Raw genomic sequence first — 20,813 nt, forward strand, 5'->3', positions numbered from 1 at the left:
TAAGTGTGCAGATTACAGTGACTCAACTGCACTGCTGAAGAAAGTAATACTATTACTAGAATTTAATATAAGCTGATAATTCGTTTCGTATGTTGAAGGCAACTTCAGTTGAAACAGGTTATTTTGTTAGGTGTGAGAAATTAAATCTGTGAGATCATGACCGTTTGGGAACTATCTTGTGTTATTCAACTAATTACTCACAAGATATTTATTGCTGTGGTACTCCGAAAAAATGACTCTGAACCCGTTTCCTACATCAGACCAGATATATTTCATTTTCATCCTTTTTAATGGGTGGAATTGTTTATTGGTGATAAAACAACTACGGTAGTAAATGGTAACACCCTTCATTCACTCACTCACTCACTCACTCACTCACTCACTCACTCACTCACTCACTCACTCACTCATTCATTCATTCATTTATCCATCCATCCATCCATCCATCCATCCATTCGTTCGTTCATTCATTCATTCATTCATTCATTCATTCATTCATTCATTCATTCATTCATTCATTCATTCATTCATTCATTCATTCGTCTATTTGTATGACAGGCAAATTGCATCTGGTACTCGCAAAATTATTAAAAGGGTGGTTGGTTACTGTAAACAGGCACTGTACGAAAACTTTGAAGGCAGCTGATACAGTGATAGAGCCGAGTGATCGAGAAGCTTGGAGGGTGATCTCGATGACCATTTCGATGACCCAGCTACTGACGCATGCGCAGTTACCATTACCAAGATTACCAAGATGGAGGGGTTCGGCAAGTTCTTTCAGCGGGACAAGGTAACTATTTAACAAAATTTACATATTTACTGGTAGTTATTTTCGATAAAACATTACCTATTTGAAATTCAAACGTTTATTTGTCAGAAATCTCGAGTTTTATACCAAAATATCTCTAGATTTGTTCATTAACTTTGTGTGATGTGTGCCTCGACCACTTCCTGAATTGCAAACCATACATGTACTGTATTACTGTCAATGTGTTTTGAAAACCAAGTTAGCACGTTACTATCAAAACACTCGATCCAACATTTTCTTACGTGAAACAAAAAAGAAGCAGATGGTAATTTCCAAAACCCGAACGAATATGCGTTCATTCTTAAGCTATTGTGACTTCATGAAAATGTCATTGTTTAAGATTTGCAGACAAATTTGCAACATGCACTTCTCGATCGCGTGACGACAGTTGACGTTTGTGGCTACGAACAACACTACAGTTTTTAGGTCACAGTCAAATACACTTGCATGGTGACCATAGTTAACGGTGTTGTGGGTTTCGAACAGAACGGGGAGTTTCAAGGATCAAGTCTTAATCCGTTGTATCGAATTTGTTTCATATATGATTTAAACTTTGCTAACTCCACGAGTAAATATGCATTGAAGACGGAAGTACACGATTGTAACTATTATGATCAAAGTGCATGGTAAACACACGTGATATGCAGTGATAAATTTACACAAGTCGCCGGATTGAATATGTTGATGTGGATAGAACCAAGGTCTGCCTGTGGTGTACCACACCTGTTGTAATCTTTCACTGTCATTATTCACTGTAGTCTGCCAAATGTAAAGAATTTTGTACATTTTGTAATCTGCCAAATATGTGCCTGTTTTTTATGATTTCGGTGTACTCAGAAATATTGTTTATGAGAGTGTCAGTTTAATGCACTTTGAAAATGATATTTGAAGGCTACAGTTTTATGCAGTGAATCACATTATGTTCAGTTGACCATTTTGTGGTCATATCATTACCACACAAAATGTCAACACACCCCTTTCATGCCCCCAGGAAGTAACAATGGAAGTGAGTTATACAATAGTGGTGATTTCCTCTGTCTTCACCAACAAATCTATCATGATGTGCCGAATTACTAGGAAATCAATTGTCAGTGTGTATTTCTGGCCTTCTATCTAAATGACAATACATTTATTATGGTGTATGAAATCAAGCCTTTACAAGTTGTTAGTAACTCTGACAAAAACATTTCGCAAACGTTTGGGGAAAATGTCGGCCGTGTAACTTCCTAATCCAGGGATGTTTCTAATTGCATCAAAAAGGATGAAGTTAGGGAGGAAGTTAGTAAAAAAATGAAGCAAAGTTAGCCATACATCATGTGTTTATAAATTTAAAGATAATGGTAGGGGAAGTGTGCAAGACCGAACAGCACAGAAACCCTAAATCATTGTAAATGTACATGTTGTATCATAGACCCTACACTAATGTGTGACTTGTAGCAGAGTAATTAATAATATGCTAGTCATCATTCAGTAACACGGAAATCCTAAATATACAGTTGTGATGGGATCATTCATTTAGTAATACCATTATCAATTATATAATCATTGACAAGCAAAGTGCAACATTAACCAGTGGTTCTATTTTTGATTACTGATATAAGTACGTGAATTCCCAAAGTACATGAGTTTCCCTCATTTCACCAGAGTTCTCAATGCACACATTACCTAGCTGTTCACCTCACCATCACGGTTACATTTGTAAAGATGGTGAGCAGGTATAAAGCAACCAAAGATCAGTTAGTGCTCTACATGTAATCATTACTCTTGGATTTTTTATTTTTTTTTTTTTTTTTTTTTTTTTAAAAACCAATAATGAGGTGTAAGATAGAGCTAAAATAAGAAAATTTTATCAGATTTAACCCCCTCCCCCCATAACATTGCTACTGTGTCTCCAACTATTAAACCAATCATCTGAAAAAATGTAAAAATTTGATTAGAGTTGTCCTTTCTGTTCAATAACTCTCAAGTCGTAACAATAAAACTGAACTTATAGGATCAGGAAGGAGGATGGATTTTATCAGATTGCCTTTCTCTTTCTATCATATTTTGTTCCTCAAACCATGGCAGACACTTTGGCAGTAATAATTATGCATTGATTATACGCCATTATATGTAACAGCTGACTTACCAGAATAGATTGTATGTTAAGAATTTAGCTAATGAACCAACAAATAAGACAGCAAACATGAAAGTAAGCTTGTTCCATTTATTTATAAAATGTTCTTGTGTATAGACTAATTTTCATAGTATAGTGGATGTGTTGTGAAACAGTGAAAGTGAGATAGGAAATGAGTCATAGCACACCACAAGTTAGAGGAAACCCATGACATGGCAAACACATGTGGTACAACATTGTTCATTGTCTGGGTTTAAGTTACAGTGTACAGACTACAGAGAATCCATTATTCTGCTTTACTAAAATGAGACCCCTTTCTTGGAATTGATACTGAATTCATGGCCTAATGTCAAGATCACAGTCATGATGTAGTTGACACCAGTCAGTGACAGTACTACTAGTACAAGTACTACAGTACAATACATACATGTATATGATTTATCCCAATGTATATGTACAGTCAATATTAGTCTGTCATCTGAAAGGCTCTAATGACAACCAATTCTTGTGGATCAAAGTGATAACGATGTGTTTCCTTGTACATGGCATCTAATCTCAAGATAATCTAGTACTATTTGTGGCATCTAATCTCAAGATAATCAAGTACTATTCAATCACAATATAGTCTAATACTATCCATGGCATCTAATCTCAAGATACTATCTTAGTCTAGTGCTATCTGTGGCATCTATTCTAAAGATAATCTAGTACTATTTGTGGCATCTAATCTCAAGATAATATGGTGCTATCCATGGCATCTAATCTCAAGATAGTCTAGTACTATCAGTGGCACCCAGTGTGCCCTCTAAGCCAATTTGATGTGCCACTGATGCACGCAATTTCTGTTGACAGCAAAATTTGGTGTTCATCTATCTCTTACTATGTGGTGACTCACAAGAAATGCCAGTTTTTCTCATTTTGCCCCACAACAACATAATTTGGCTATCATTAGAGGGCACACTGAGTCTGGTGGCATCTAATCTCAGGATTGAGGCCAGAGAAGATTTGTGATTCGATACTACATAGTATTACTACAGACTAGAGATGTTTCATGATTTGATACTACGGTAGCTTCTAGACTACAAAGTGCTTGAAATTGTGTATAAGTGGCATGTCAATTTGACACACTCTAGTTAATACTATTTATTACGATGCCTGAAGTGACCAATACTTTGTGTGTATTCAGTGAAGTGTTCTATTCTTTGTACTTTTTGTTTTCTATTCTGTAGTGCATACTTACTAAAGAACACTTCTAACACTACTTGCAGGAATGTAGGGAATTTTGTCTTGATGTGTGTATATTTGTTTGATGTATCATTTTCTTGTTTTCAAATAACATACCAACAAATAGATAAGATAAATAATTACCAAAGTAACATACATTAATGATGCACATGTACTTATACACATTTCCATGTATACGTTTATTGTATAAACGTACTGAATACCAGTGATCAATTATGTTGCTGGGTTTTAAAATTTCTAATATTTTAGGTAACTTACAAATGTACACAAAAACCTTTGATGTTGATACAGGATTGCTTACACATGTGACAAGTGAAGCCATACAAATGCACACTATAGCATTGACATAGGAGAGTAACTTTGTACATATCAGAAAATATACAATGTAAAATTGACAGATTGTAATGTGTGGCATGATGTTTATTTTGAGTCCAAAGGTCAGCATAGGTCATAGGTCAAATAATGTAACTCTAATGACTATAGCCTATGAAAACAATGCATGCATTGAGCTTTCTATAATGCTATACCTTGTTGGTAATTTGAATCATGGAAGGGAAACTTTTAGAATTTGAGTGTAGTGGGACCCCATTTTGTCACTAAATCAATGTACATTTTTGTATTCAAAAACATTAATGTGATTTATGCAAATGTAATAACATTGATTTTGACTCTAATTGCATTTTTAATAATTGCCATTTAATAAAATAGTTTGTTGGTCACCACCAATAAATTATACACAGTTATGGTAATGGACTATCAATAGTTGATCACATTTCATTTGGAGAACTAAGCTGGAATAAATTATGATATTTGAATCCGCTTTTTTGTTATCATAAGAGAAAAATATGTCATGTTTTTGATGCTTGGTATGTAGAACTTTGCAATGTATTTGCTTAAGATCAGTTCCAACATTGCTGTATCTGAAAACATACAATACTTCTCTCTGTTATTTTGCAAGATTTGGAGCGGCAAAACCCTGGGGGACTCTAAACGTAGTAATTAAGTACGACCTACATTTGCATTCAACAAAAATAATGTAGTTTGTCTGTGAAAAGATACATGTTACTGCAAATTAATGATTTTGTCAAGTTTTTTCTTGTCTAATCTGTGTTATACAACCTATTCTACTTGTAATAATTCATAAGGCTTTTCATCTCTGTGATCAAGGATAAATGGCAAGCACATATTTGAGAAATTGCCAAAATGTTACGATGTAAACACACTGACTCTATTCATCAATGAAAATAAAGATATCTCATTCAGCTCAGCTGTTAAAGACAGTGCCAAAATGTTCAGATGTAAACATACTAAATTTATTTATCACTGAATGAAAATAAAGATGCCACCCAGCTGTCAAAAACCCTCACCGTGGCAGAGTCGTCATCATCTCCCAGCAGAGCAAGGTACAAATCTGATGCTAAACCTCTAACTTTAATTGATGTAGTTTCTTAACCTGCTTGATATTAAAATGAAAATAAAATTGTTAACTTTTTCAGATGTTGTCAAATCTATCTCACACCAGTAACCAAACTCTGGTAGTAATTATTTTAGTTTCTATAAGTCAACTGACTCCATCCACAGGAGGGTGGACACTCCCTTCATTGTCTTAGACAAGTAAATGGCTTCACAATTTGTGATATATCCTTTTGAGCCACTGAGGAAAAAATCATAGTTATAAAGGTCTATTAAGTCTAATTCTCTTTTTACTCTCACATTGTGAATTAGAAACAGGGAAGAAGTAGAATTATCTGATCACTGGTTATTGAGTTTAAATAAATTGACACATAATTTGAATGGCAAAAAGTACATTTTAAATTTCTGTGAGTTAGGGTTGAAACTCATCTTCACTGACAAGTTACAGTTGACTATATTTGATCAATATCTGAATGGTAGTGTGGTTATTTATATTACTTGTTTGCAATAACGTAATTAACACATATTTATTTCATTAATGAATATTTTGAATTTCAGCCATCTCATTAATCAAACATGTTTAACTTGTTTCTAGACAATAAAACCAAGGTCTAAAGTCAGCAAAAATATTTTTTTTTTCAACAGAAATAGCCTCTGAACGTGCATCTCATCTTTGATTTTATGCTTGTAAAAGTTTTATACCATAAGTCAGTTTAGCAAAAATACATTGCTGCTGTGTATCTGGTTGTCCTCCTCCTCTAGTTTTCTGATTTGACCCCCAACCCCAAAACTTACTGAAAACCCTGTATAGTAAGGGAAGAAGGTAGCTGAAGTTGACTCTTCTTTTAACCTCAACTGAATTCACAGTAAATGACTTATTGACCTTGTTCAGTACAGACTCTGAACGTTGTGTCAAAGTCAAATTGTTGACTGTATTCATTTTGTATGATTTTAGACTTTCAGGCCAAAAAAGAAGTTTGAGCCAGGAACTATGAGATACCAATTACATAAAAAAGCCCAGGCTTCCCTCCAAGCAGGATTGGATTTGAAAGCAACAGTTCAGTTACCTGCTGAAGAAGATCTACATGATTGGGTTGCTGTGCATGGTAAGTAGATATGCTATGATACAAGAACATGGTGTTTTTTACAGTTCTTTTCAGAGAAGCTTGCCCAAGCTGTTAAACTAACTATCAAGATCAGTGAGTCTGATCACAGGGCTTCATGTTGAGATAGACACCATAAAGATAACACTTACCCAGTGTGGACTCTTTTATCTAGTTATGGATATAAACAGTAACTGTATGAATGAAACAGTTCAGTTAGCTGCTGACCATTGATTTTATTTGAACTTCAAGAAATTATATCTCATGTCTATTGTATTTGTAATAGTGTACATGTTGTTACTGTAAATATCATTAACTAAATAAAGTGTTGACACTGGGTAAGTGATGTTTTTGTGTTATCTTTTTTGTGTCTATCTCAACATGAAACCTTGTGATCAGTTTCACTGATAGTTCATTTAATAGCTTGGGCAAGCTTCTTCAAAAAGAACTGTATATACATGTAAAACTGTGTAAAAATTGTCAGGGCAAGCTGAGCAGCTGTTGAATTCTTCAGATATGATAAACAAATCAGTGTTTTGATAAGGATGGTTTGAATCTGTGGAGATAATTAGTAGGGGATAGAATATGATATTTTAGTGTGTTGGTACTCTCATAGGTCAAAGGTTTTGTTGTGCTCTGATAAGGTCAAAGGTGAGATTTCACTTCATGTCAGAGACTGAATTGTGTATATGATTTTGAAATATATTATTTTAGCTCAGGTTTTGTTTTCATATTTGAGTTGATATTTGCAATAGCTTAACTTTGGTGATAACTCTGTGTGTGTGTGTGTGTGTGTGTGTGTGTGTCACTGTCACACACTCAAATGCTTTAAGCTCTTTACGACAAGGAATATTATTACTGTGCTACATATCACACAAAAACATAATAGTAAATTACTTTGTAGTCACAGAAGCAGGAATAGTTCATCTTGAACTTGCTTCAAAACAGTATTAAATATGCTTATAATAGTAAATTACTTTGTAGTCACAGAAGCAGGAATAGTTCATCTTGAACTTGCTTCAAAACAGTATTAAATATGCTTATAATTGTTTATGCATATAGTCATACAAAGGTTGAAGAGTTAGTTAATCATTTCTAGAAAATCCACAAAAAATGTCATAGCTGTGTGTATATACACATATCTGGAAATTTTCACTAAATACTCATTTTTGCTTGTTTCATTTGAAAACAAAAACTCAAAATCAAGTAGTGACTAAAATGCCGCCTTGTATATGAATACCATATACCAGTCTGGTAATTAGTAAAAATTAACCTTTGAGAACTAGCTGAAGACTGTAACATCACAAAATTTTCTAGTGGTGAAAATATCTAGGTTTATGTAAGAAGATGTAATACTGGACTTGACAACTCATTCGTGTCAATGACTGTCATAAATCATGCCAGCCTTGACTACTGTTCAGGACCTTTCATCATGTTAAAAATTTTCACTTTGATAAAATAACTATAGTTGTGGTCCACTAAGACAACATTTTTGTGAATGGTAATTTGTGTCTCCAAATGTTAATTCATGTACCAAGTTGAAGAATTTCACTTAATGCCTTTTTTACGATTTTTTGGGAAATATTAAATATATAAGTATGTAATCACTTCTGTGGTCACTTTTCTGAGAACAGGATGGGAGTGTCAAATGTCACTGTCAGCTCAGTTACATGTAAAACAACTTCATAGTAAAGGAAGTGTCTGACCCTGCTTAATGCACACCTCATAATAGTCATCAATAAGAATTTAAGAAGGAAATACCCCCCCCCCCCCCCCTTCCATCCTTCAGGCAAACCTTTACAGTCACTGAGTCACTGATCAAAAGCTAGGAAAGAAATGTTTCTACCTGACCTTAGGAACTTCACTGATTATTCTATTGAGAGAGTGATGAATACTTCTTGACTTCATTTTGACATTGAATGAAAAGTAATTTTCATTTTATCTAGAGATTACTTAGTAATTAATAGGGTAGGTGTCCCTGACAAGTGTTAAAAGTACACATGTACCTATAGACAGTGGAGAGGACACTGTATGAGGTACCATGGTTGCACAGCACTATGATTGTCCTACACCTAAACATGATATGGATTGGGATAGCAATGACCCATGGTGTGCAGCATGTGTGTTCCAGGTGGCATGTGTTGATGATATACCATATGGTACATTTGTACAGTGTATAATATTGATATGTACCACTTGCATTGATTTGGTCAGAGGGATGGTGACTTATCAGGCAATCCCACATCATGTTAATAGGAAGAGTAAACAAAACTTTATTGATATTAAATTTGGTAGATGTTGCAGCAGTGAATAACTAAAAATATAATAATTGAGATAAACAAGGTATTGTTATGTACACATTCACTGCAATGATTTAAAAATAACCGTATCTATATCCAGCACCCAGCTGTTCAGATGCAAGTATAGCATAATCTAGTATCTAACCGATTTAATATATACATATACATGGAAAATGGAGGTGGGGACTGCAAAGTTTCAAGTTAGGTACATTGTACATTGCCATACAGGACACAAAAATGTAACATTTTTAATTAGCCAACATATGGTAGATGGCTGGTTCCCATTTAATTCATGGCTGTGAATGACTGCTTGCAGAGATCATGTATGACAGATACAACAAATGCACCCTTGGTTACAAGGCCATGACATTTGGCTCCTGAATGTGCCCTTTGTAGAAAATAATCTGAAGTCCAATAGTGTTTTGAATTTATTAAATCAAATGATTTTGACTTTTTATGATCAAATTTTTTATAAGTTATGTCAAGTCATTGTAATTATTAAAGAGCATACCGAACAAGAGTTCAACATATCGAAAATAACAATTTTCACTTTTTATTCACAGTTGTTGATTTTTTCAACCGTATAAACCTCATATATGGAACAGTCTGTGAATTCTGTGACAGAAGCACATGTCCAACTATGTCAGGAGGACCCAAGTAAGTGTAAATATATTTTGGAAGACATTTTTCTGATTGGAACATTTCTTGTTTACTATGCATGGTCTCCAAACTTATTTTGAAAAAAGTCTAAAGGTATTTAGATAATTATATCCTGATATATGTCTGACGAACCATTTATCAAAAGTTAAACTTCAAATCAAGTTTGTACATGCTATAAGTTTACTATATACCACAGCATAAACTCTAGCATATGTTGATAATAAATACATTTACAGCACATACTTATGTTATATGATTATTTTTTTGATAGGTATGAATACATGTGGTGTGATGGGGTCAAGTACAAGAAGCCAACCGCTGTACCAGCTAACCAGTATATATCATTACTCATGGAATGGGTAGAATCACAGATCAATAATGAAGATCTATTTCCCATCAATGTTGGTAAGTGAAAGCAGTACTTGTAGAAAGTCTAGTTATACTTGAGTATTGTATATATATAGTATCTAAACTGAAACTTCAACATAAGGTCACTTTGTACTAATCATGCAAACTGTGTCCATCATACAGTAAGTTCTAGCAGCTTTATTTTTTGATTTACTTACAACTCTGAATAAACAAGATCAAAGACAAATTTCAGCAATGCTCCTCTTGGATGAAAGTTAGAATTGCAAGATTCTCTGTTTGAGGGCGTTTTTCAAGATGAGTTTTACTCACCAAGAGTCGAAGCCTTAAACTGAACATCAAAAAATCACAAAGTGTACTAGTCTATACTCTAATTGAATGGAAGCAATATTAAAAAGAACTTGCAAAGACCACTAAATGTTAGAGTGTCAGGGGAGGTAAATGTAGGCAACCTGAGACAAAGTACCATGCTAGTATTTAGTATTGTTTATTGAAGAGCGAAGTTTAGGTGGTCTTTTCATAACACAGGGAAACTGAGAAAACTTAAGCAAGTGAAATTGAGTTTAAATTTTGACAGAAAGAGGCTTAACAATATATGGAGGAGATCTTATCAAAAGTGAAATTAGATATTAGGAATTGACATTATTTATGTTGTTTCTTCTGTTTCAGATGTACCCTTCCCTAAAAATTTTATTCCAGCCTGCAAGAAGATCCTGACACGACTTTATAGAGTATTTGTACATGTTTACATTCATCATTTTGATAAACTTGCAGAAATTGGAGCTGTAAGTCCATGGTTTTTTGTTGTTGACTTTTTGACATCCGGTCTCGACATAACATTTAATAGTAAAGTGTTCTATCATCTCGTCCATAATATGACTCTGGTAATTGAGCCTTCAGTTTACAACCTGATGTGTGATTCTAATCACCCTATGATCAAGATAGTGTAAACATTGGAAGTACTAAAACAGTACACTGCAAGTTCATGAACCCCATCAATAAAACTCTGCAAAGCCTCCCTACTGAGACTATAGAGTCCATTCAATAGCTTATCACTGTTGTAACATCATGTTGCAACAAGAATTTTAGTTTGTGTCTATTTTAGTAAACCTAAGGCTCAATTACCAGAGTAGTACCTACTACTTAGCTAGCCATCATTGTTTCAATGCTATTTTCCCCCTTGGGTATAATTTTGCATTTCTGGTATATTTATCTGATGACATCTATTTTGCAACACAAAAGATGTGATGTGAATAAATTGTTCTCAGTAGAGTATCACCCAGTGGAAGGTCATTTGTGAATTATTTTAGATAAATGATTGTGGATAACTGAAAAATAGAAAATGAGATATTATGATTATATAATGACATTAAGATCAATTACTTTGAATCAAGATAGCAATACTGCCATAGAAGTATTTTCAATTCAATAACTTTATGTCTCAGAAATAGGCAATTTTGTATTGCAGACAATTTTCTATCTATCATTAGAGTCATATTTCTGTGCAGTGTGCCCTCTAATGATAACCAAATATAGTTTTTCTGGTCAAAATGATAAAAACTGACATTTCTTGTGAGTCACCACATAGTAAGAGATAGGGGAAGTAGAAATTATTTGCGTCAGTTGCATGTCAGATTGGCTTAGGGGCACACTGTTCCTATGTGATATCCGTCATACATATTTATTTTATGTCACGTTTAATGACAGCAACAAATACTGTATGTCTTTTTTTTTTTACAGGAAGCTCATGTGAATACATGCTACAAACATTATTATTATTTTATAACTCAGTTTAAATTAGTTGAACCAAGGGAGCTTGAACCATTGGTAAGTATATATGTCTATCTCAAATGTCCACTTCCAACAGTTGTACAGTATGTAATTCAAAGTTGGGTTCTCTATCTATTTACTTAAACCAAATCACTTAGCATAAAAAATAGCTGGAATCTATATCAAGCTTTGCATCCAAGCCTCTGACATCAGGGACTTTTTCATGAAATTGGATAAATCTGTTATGGTGAAAAACAAGTATAGCGTGCCAAATATTATAATTCAGAAAAATATGAATAGATGTCAAATTCCAAAGGGGACGTCAATATCATATAAAAGTGACATCTTAATTTTGTTAAAGTCTGTGTGAATGCTTTCAAACCGACTTTTTATGAAACCACTTTGATATTTTACAGAGGGAAATGACTGATCGCATTTGTAAGTAGAGTCTTGTATCCATTCTTTGGTGTGCAATGTTGTTGTAGAAATACCAAGCTTTCAACATTGACCTGGAGGCAACTATGAATTGAAGCAGCTTTTGGACTCACTGGTGTGGCATGGTTGGAGCTTATTTTAGGGCAAACCAGGCTGATCTACTTAAACAAGGTACTTTATACAAGGAGATAGGGAAGCAAGAATTTGAAATGAACCAATGAAAATTGTTCTCGAGTCTCACTTACCTAATATACAGTCTACCTAGGTCAGTTTTAGAAAACAACTCTTTTGGTTGATAAGATTGTACCAGGGTAAGCAATCAGTGTTCATGTGAACATCCTGGTGATAAATGCAATTTTGTAACATGTAGTAGCGAGAAAAAAAGAATTACCGTAAAAGTTTGTGGAAAGCACTTAGTAATGATTCTCGCATCTAGACTGAAAGTTATCCATATTGTGTTTGTAATTGACATACAACTATCACATAAGGCAAAATATTTTTAAGAAATGTTTGTTTCTGATAACATGACTTGAGAAAATAGGGTGGGTAGGTCCGAATTTTTATTTTATTTTACCTTCAATTTTTAAAAATGACTTCAACCCCAAGATAAGATACTTGTCGGTCACACTACTTCTGTGAGAGTTTGAGGAAGTGTACATGGAAATAGAACTAAATTGTAACCATTGTTATCTGTTTGTATACAAAAAAAGTTTAAGGTCGGGAGCTTAAACTAGGATCGGTGAGGTTATCAGAAACAAACATTTTTTTATTGGCCTGATTAGTGTGATAATAAGAATTGAAATATTGGAAGTACAGATGATTTCTGTTGTGTGAACTTAACTGTCAACTGAGATATTAAAACGAATAAACTATTTACTAAATGAAATAACGTAAAAGTTTTATGTACTTGAAGCTCAGACCCATCAGCTGTAAGCTAAGGATGGTGTCACATACTGAAGCAATCTAAATATGTAATCTAGTTATGAACATGATGAAAACTGTAATCAGAATTTAGTGCTGTAGGAATCAACATTAGAGAAAAAGTTTATTTTGTTGATGTTTTATTTAAATGTAATTTGTATCTCAGTTGACAGTTGGTGCATAACAAATAACATTTCACCAGTCTTCAGAAGTTTGTATTTTGCTAACAAAACACAAAAAGTGATATAAATTCTAAAAAGGCAAATTATAACTAGTAGTGCCTTCTTTAGATTTAGAGAGACGAGGGGAGTAGATAGGTTTTTATAAGGTTAATACCTAGATAGTTGTAGTAAGCTTTGTGTATTTTTCTCCATTCCTGTGTCTTACTGCTGTTCATTGTATGCAGAGACTTTTAAATTGTTTAAGTATATGCTAATACTTTGTACTGCTATCTAATGTTGAAATGTAAGCTAAAATAAGATAGCTTAAAAAAAAATAGTTAGTTTCTGAACTTTTGACACTTTTTCTTTTTAGCTCTGTTGATATAAATTGTGAGGAGTTTGTAAATGTTAAGTTTTATTTAAAAAGTAAACTATTCTTGAGATGTAATCTAGATTTTTCTAGCTTTGGATTGTTCAAATGTTAAATATGTGTACTTTAGAGTAGCTTAATGCTGTTTCAAATCTTAACCGTTAATCAATCTGTGTCAGCAAGTCTTTCAAAACAACCCCAGGGAAAATATGTATAGCAAGTCAAACGAAGACTGTATTTATTTCAAACTAGAGAGTTATGTGGTTAATTTAGGATTGGGAAAAGTGGGTGGATGATAACAAGTTGACTATTTACCTGTAATGAAAAAAAACAAAAAACTAACAAGACTTGTATGGAAATGCCCACTTGATAGCAAAGTTGAAATTTCTGGTATGTATCAAGTACCTTTATGTGTTCTGCTGTGCCGTCTAAGCCAATTTTATGTGTCACTGGCGCACACAATTTCTAAGTGACGCACCAAAATTTGGTGTTCCCCTATCTCTTACTATGTGGTGACTTGCAAGAAATGCCATTTTTTTCTCATTTTGACTCACAGCAACAAAATATGGCTACCATTTAGAGGACACACTGGCAGTGGCACTGGGTGATTTCAAGTGAACACTGTCAACTTTGTGTTTTCATATGTTTAACTCCATGCTATAATGTTATATAGTTTATATTATTTAAACTCTCCCCTGACTTGATTTCAACCTTGCATGCAATAAGACAAGGCCACAGAACTTCGCCAAAAAAATATTGTTCAGGAACTTACATCAGCCAAGATGGCAATTTAGTAATATACTTTTCATATGTAATCCAGTGTGTTTACTCGTTGGTTCAGTCATTCATTTATTTGACAATTACACAGCAAACGTTAATGTAGAAAGAAGTCTACTGGTTTGTAAGATGACAAACCTCCTATAATTTCAATTTTATTAGAGAGACATATTTCAACTTTATATTTAACAGTGATGTAAAATGACATTTTGAGTTTAATTCAAGACTCATATTCAAGAAGAGATTAAACCTATGTTTGTCAGTGAGTGAAAATGTACCAGATTGGAAACTTTTACAAAAGTCTATACTTTCTACTTGAGTTTTTTGGTATAACTTGAAGCTATTCACAAGTGACAAGGTTCATTCTGGTGGATTAGAAAACAGAGAAGTGATATCATTTGCCTGTTTTGGTAATGGTTATGATAAAAATAGGATAGTTGCATGTGTTTGCCAATCCATTAAACCTTTTTGATTGCTTTTGCTTTATGTTGCCGCTGTTTCTGATGTGTAAGCCAGTCACATGACTTCCTGGTAAACAGAGCCCTCTAGTGATAGGATGGGACTGATAATGAAAGTGAAAGATGACACTTCAGTTAATGTTTCAGTCAAATTTCCTCATCACTTATGCAAGTTTTGTATCTGATTTTGTACGTGTAACCATGACTACTGTCAAAGAGTTCCTATCAAAATGCCATGCAGTAGTATAAAGACAGTTTGACCTGACGCAACCCAAGTTGAACATATTTGAACAAAAAATCTGGAATTTGTTGTTCTGCATCCCTACAACACATGCCTGTCATTTATTCTGTGGTTTTCAAATTGCTTGTCTTTCGACTCATAGTGATAAGGTCTCATAGGGCAATAATATTTTCCTTGGCTGAACGATGAAAATATTTGGGAACACCTCTTATGTATCATCATCATTATTATAAGTTGCCATGGTATATCACTAGAGGGCGCTGTTTATTTGAAAGGTGTCTTTGTGATGCATGTATAATGTGCTTGTAGACAAACCTTTGTCTATAAGTTGGAATTCACTATGTTTAAAGTAATAGTGATATGGATAGAATAGAGTGTACACTAGTCTAGTCTTGTCACAGCCTTGCCAACTATTAGATTTCAACTTGTGTGCTTGTATTGCATTGTGCTAGATTTGGCATCAGTACATTGTTACGTTGTATGAAGGGAATGTTGTCTGTAGACTATGGTTATTGTACACTATACAGTAACTCTAAAGTCTTTCTTTATCTGGAACAAATCAAGCCAACTCTACACAAAACAATCCTGTTCCTTGTACACAGATCACATGGTGTAATTACCATGGGTACACAGGTAGAACAACAAAACTAAGGTCTTTCTGTGCAACAGCGACTAGAAAGTGATTGGAATATCATAAAGACTGGTTTATTTGTTAGGTAAATGTATATACATTGAACCACATGTGTGAGGTCATCACATTATACATGTACTCAATACAGAGAGTTTCATATCATGTATGCATGTATGTATGTCTTAAGATTAGAAAAGCCAGAGATCATTTTGCCATCTCAAATCACATTCTCTCAAACTTAGCATTGCAATACTACCCCCACTGTCAACTTCAGTCAGAATATTTTGTCATTAGGACAGGTATTTGCATATTACATGCTAGACCATCTGGTGCACTGAGCAGTCAAAGGTTATCAACTTTACCTCATTAAGGAAGTACATGTAGTTACAAATAGAAATCTCCATCAAGGTTTTCTTGTTTATTATCCACAGTTCAATGGTAAAAGAAGTAGAAATAGTTACATAAACAATACAAGATTATATATATATTTTTTGATTTCCATTTTTGTCATACCGGGGTTTGCTGAATAAATATTGTGTGAGAAATTAACCGAAAATGTCAAATTTTGATACACAAGATGTCTTGACAACTTGTCTGACTGGAAAGTTAGACCAATACCAATTTGTCTGACTGGTAAATTAGGTCAATACCAACTTGTCTGACTGGTAAGTTAGGCCAATACCAACTTGTCTGACTGGTAAGTTAGGCCAATACCAACCAAGTCATGGAAACAGTGTTGATATTTTTGGACATCTTTGTACCTAGATAACCAAGTAGTGAATACTAATGTTCATGATTGTATGTAGTATTCAAGTTTATAGTTAAAAATGATTCATTTCATTTACCTCATTATCAGCCATTGAACCCTGTTTTGCCAAATATTAAAACTAAACATTGAGTAAACTACAGCATTTTTTATTGTGAAGACTTGTTGAACTGTTTGAAGCTACATGGTTTATGTTCTACAAATAGTAACCAGTTTACTGTGGAGAGAGTAATACACAATTATGAGTAGAGTTTACCCCTTCACCTCTTAAGTTTGGTTTACTTTGCTTTCAATTGCTAGACAGAATCCACCAGGAAGAGAAGGGTGCATTGCCAATGAGTGAATGTTAGTCTACCCGTAGTTGTGAAGGCCTAACACTACCACACTTATTCAGCTATCCAATCTGCCATTTTAAGTTTTTTAATTATTGCCCATTCCCTTGGAGGACAAGCAAAAATTCCAAAAATCAAAATGGCAGTTCGGATCTGTAGTAGTGTAACAACATGGATGGTTAGGCAAGTGGATAGACTTTATTAAAAAAAATTGATATAATTGACCCAGCAATGAAAATACTGCCCATACCAACAGTAAAATTATGATGTATCTTTTGTTTTAATTATTGGTCATCCCCTTGGAGAACAAGGGAAAAATAAAATATGGCAGGTGCTGTAGGATCTGAATAGTGTAGTACGGTAGTGTTAGTCCTTCAAGACTACAGGTAGGCTAAGTCAGTGTATGAAGGAGTTATGTATACTAAGCTGGAAGGACAAATTCATTTGTTACTTACATATGGTATAACCTAAGCTGTTTTCACCACAGTATGTACTGTTTACTGTAAACCATGTTGTTTTATAAGGTTTATACATGTGATGTGTATGAGAACCCAATTTGTATATATTCAATAAAACAATATTTATCAGTATGACACTGTTGTTGTGTGGTTTTGTATGGTTGAAATGAGTTGATGGGTAAACAAGACAGTGTGTGTGTGTGTCTATGTCTATGTCTGTCTGTCTGTCTGTCTGTCTGTCTGTCTGTCTGTGTCTGTCTGTCTGTCTGTCTGTCTGTCTCTGTGTCTATGACTGTGTTTTAGGTCTTTTTGTGTTTGTGTGTAACTGTGTATATTACTGTTCACTGCTGTAAAACCACAAGACCTCTTTGAGCAATGGTATAATGCACATCTTGTTTGGAAGAATGAAAATGTACTCTGGTGTAGGTTTCTTCCTGTAGTGTTACAAAGATACGAAGCATAGAAGACAACATACTAGTAGAACCCGCTGTCATTACAGTCAATACAACAACTTTTTTCTGAAGGACCAAATACTTTCATGTTTTTTTATATCAGTTCACCGATGTTGTAAGTCATGTTGTGCAAATTTTATGTCTTATGAGTGGTGATATTGTCAGCTATGATGCTGTCCAACCAATATTTTTAGATCATGGATCATAGGAGCGCCCCCAACGACGTGATCATATCATCAAGCTTCAATCTTGCCAATATTATGACAAGTATACAGAATTTAGAATATGTTTTGCGAAAGGAATACATCATGAAAACAAACTCACATTCGAGAGTTTTGAATGATTACACTTTTAACAACACTAACTTCAATGTAACATCTCTCTACTGTTGTTATTCATGAAATGCTGCAAAGATTTACACACAGTGTGATCCAACGTGAATTCGTGAAAATATTAGTAACTATTCTGGAATGATTGATTGCATTTGACATCATAAACCTTCAATTTAAAATAATCAGGAGAAACGATGAGGGGTACGTATTCAAAAAACTTCGTAAGATAAACACAACAGTGATAATACATACACACGTACTGGGTCTAATAAGGTACTTGTGTGTGAACTGAAGGATTGACCCCAGTCACCCAAGTCCCTATACACTCATATCATTGTATATAGTGTACAGATACACAATACAATAGCGGTGACAGTATAAAAGAAGTACCTTTCACGCACGACTTGAAACGATTCTTCCTATTCTTATTGTTATCACCTAGAGAATAGGACAACAACTGTCCTCTATCTGCTATAGCAACTATATACCGTATTGATATATCACCGCTATAAACTTCTCACAGTCTGAAGGACTCATTTGTCAGAACACCATTACGCAGAGTATGCCATGGTTTTTTTCTTCATGAAAGCCAAAACTGTTGTCATCTGAGCAGTAGGATAGCTAAGGTACGGTATTCTCAGTTTATTATATTTCCACTTTTCCTAGCCATATATTTTACTCAACAATACCTGATAAAATATATGTTAAAAGTGACGTATGCCAATTCCAGTGTCCAATGTATTTTTACTCGTAAACTTTCACCTCAGATGCCGAAGCCACACTACACCGTCATGAGATTTAACAACGGTGTCAGTGAAGGTCAATTACGTCTCGTACAGGGACACTTTTCATTAGTCTCGCTAGACACATGGTGAGCATCAGAATATTCAATGGGTCTTTGTACTTCACGGACTATACTTCAGTGTATATCTCGATGTTTATGCTGTCCATATATAAATTACGCCATATTTTGAGCTAGGTAAATTAAACGTTGACTTGAGATCGAGAAAGAACACGAAAACTCACTGTATGATTATTGTGCATTCAAACCAGTGTGTGAGTTACGAGCCCCAGAGAAGATGGTGGTCTAGGGGACCAATAACAAGGCAAAACTGTCGGTCAAACATTACAACCTGTTGATCTTTACATAACGCATTCATGTGGATATAGAAGGGACATGCATTGTAGACAATCTTTGTTAATATATATAGCAATTCATACAAAGATGTGTAGGGTCTTACAGTACAGAATGTTAATGTATCAACCACTGATGCTCCAAGGTCATTGATTATTTGATACACAACTGTATACATTATGAATGTAGCAATGTCAATTCAGGTATATTAGACCAAAGACTCCACTATATATGATTAAACACTGCCAAGTTTGTAGTCAAATCCATCACCAAAACGTTTGAAATGATAAGGTTAACATACCAGATCACAGAGTCTTTGCTTGTCTACTTTTCTTGGTGTTTATCACCCAAGTACAATGTATTAAAAAAAATATCTTACTATCACGTGAGACGATTGGGCTTCAGATTTTATACATATGTCTATACTTGAGGGATAATAAAAGATTTACACTTTGTTGGACTAAGTATACAAAACATACAACGTTTAACCCTATGAATTAAAGTGGCCATATGGATGATGATTGGATATTTATTTAGGAATTTTATTTTATAAAACAATTTTATCATGGCTTCCTACTTGTAAAATCACAATAAATGTGTAAAATATTTGTTATTGTACGTACAATAACGAACTTTGGAAATATTTACACATTTTTAGCTTTTTGCACTGTATTGAGTTACAAACACAGACTTAGTAAATATTGTTTCACATTCATTTTTCACGTAGGAAGCCACGATAAAGTGTTTTAAGAATTAAAAATCCAAAATAAATACCCAATCCTCATCCATATGGTCACTTCAACAATTATATTCCATGACTTTGACGCTTTCAATTTCAACGCAGCTTACTTTTTTATAGACAGGTCTACTGACTGATGTCTCATCCTTATAGTTTCGTTTACTCCGTTTGATACCACATGGTTATTAAATAAAATATTGGTGCATCTTAAATGAGAAGTACTCAATTTGACGGGTCGGGCCGGAGGAACAACTTGTATTATATATAATATTGAATATTGCATGGAATCAGTCAATGATTGGTTAAAACTTATAGACGTCTTCGATATCTGTCAATGGTTACCTTGTCATTATTGTAGTTTTTGCTCTGTATGACTTGTTCACGTTAACGTTACTTGTTTATTCGTTCTCCCATTACTACCACGTGTACCGTACCATGTACTTATTCAAGTTTATAAATGTTTCAGTATTTACATAGTTTAGTCAAACACCCGTTAAGTATGACGTCTTACAAAAGTACTAAACACGAAAAGTGGCAGTAAAAACGAGACACTTCAACTGACCGTTTCCGTACTTTTGTTCTCTGAAGGCAATTGCAGGTACGCAGACAATGTCTTTACGGTCTGTAGTCAAGCTCTATTTTCGAGTTTCACGGCAACCGAGAAGAGCGCTTTACGAAAGTTCTTCTTTATTTTCCCAGGCCACACAAAATCATTATTTCCTCACAAAAAATACTGGTTCAGGCAACGCAAAATGGACGAGGACGAATACCAACAGGATTTTGAAGCAAGGAGTATCATCGTCACTAATTTTGAGCCAAGTATT

At 34.2% G+C, this 20,813-nt stretch overlaps 1 protein-coding gene across 1 annotated transcript; it reads left to right on the forward strand.

Moving 5' to 3' along the window:
• Positions 1-736: 736 nt before the first annotated feature.
• LOC144434671 (MOB kinase activator 3B-like) lies at positions 737-12,710 on the forward strand. The gene is made up of 7 exons (XM_078123173.1): positions 737-790; positions 6,538-6,688; positions 9,549-9,642; positions 9,917-10,050; positions 10,681-10,796; positions 11,752-11,838; positions 12,198-12,710. Exons 1-7 carry the CDS (start codon positions 755-757, stop codon positions 12,225-12,227), a joined length of 648 nt encoding a protein of 215 aa, XP_077979299.1. The 5' UTR covers positions 737-754; the 3' UTR covers positions 12,228-12,710.
• Positions 12,711-20,813: the final 8,103 nt, after the last annotated feature.

The sequence above is a fragment of the Glandiceps talaboti genome, chromosome 4 (genome assembly GCF_964340395.1).
Source record: "Glandiceps talaboti chromosome 4, keGlaTala1.1, whole genome shotgun sequence".
Lineage (NCBI taxonomy): Eukaryota > Metazoa > Hemichordata > Enteropneusta > Spengelidae > Glandiceps > Glandiceps talaboti.

Excerpts from the sequence above, each read along its gene's own strand:
- LOC144434671 (XM_078123173.1), top strand. The coding sequence starts at position 755 with ATGGAGGGGTTCGGCAAGTTCTTTCAGCGGGACAAG. Across the intron at positions 6,689-9,548 it reads TGATTGGGTTGCTGTGCATG|TTGTTGATTTTTTCAACCGT; the intron begins GTAAGTAGATAT and ends TTTTATTCACAG. Across the intron at positions 10,797-11,751 it reads AACTTGCAGAAATTGGAGCT|GAAGCTCATGTGAATACATG; the intron begins GTAAGTCCATGG and ends TTTTTTTTACAG.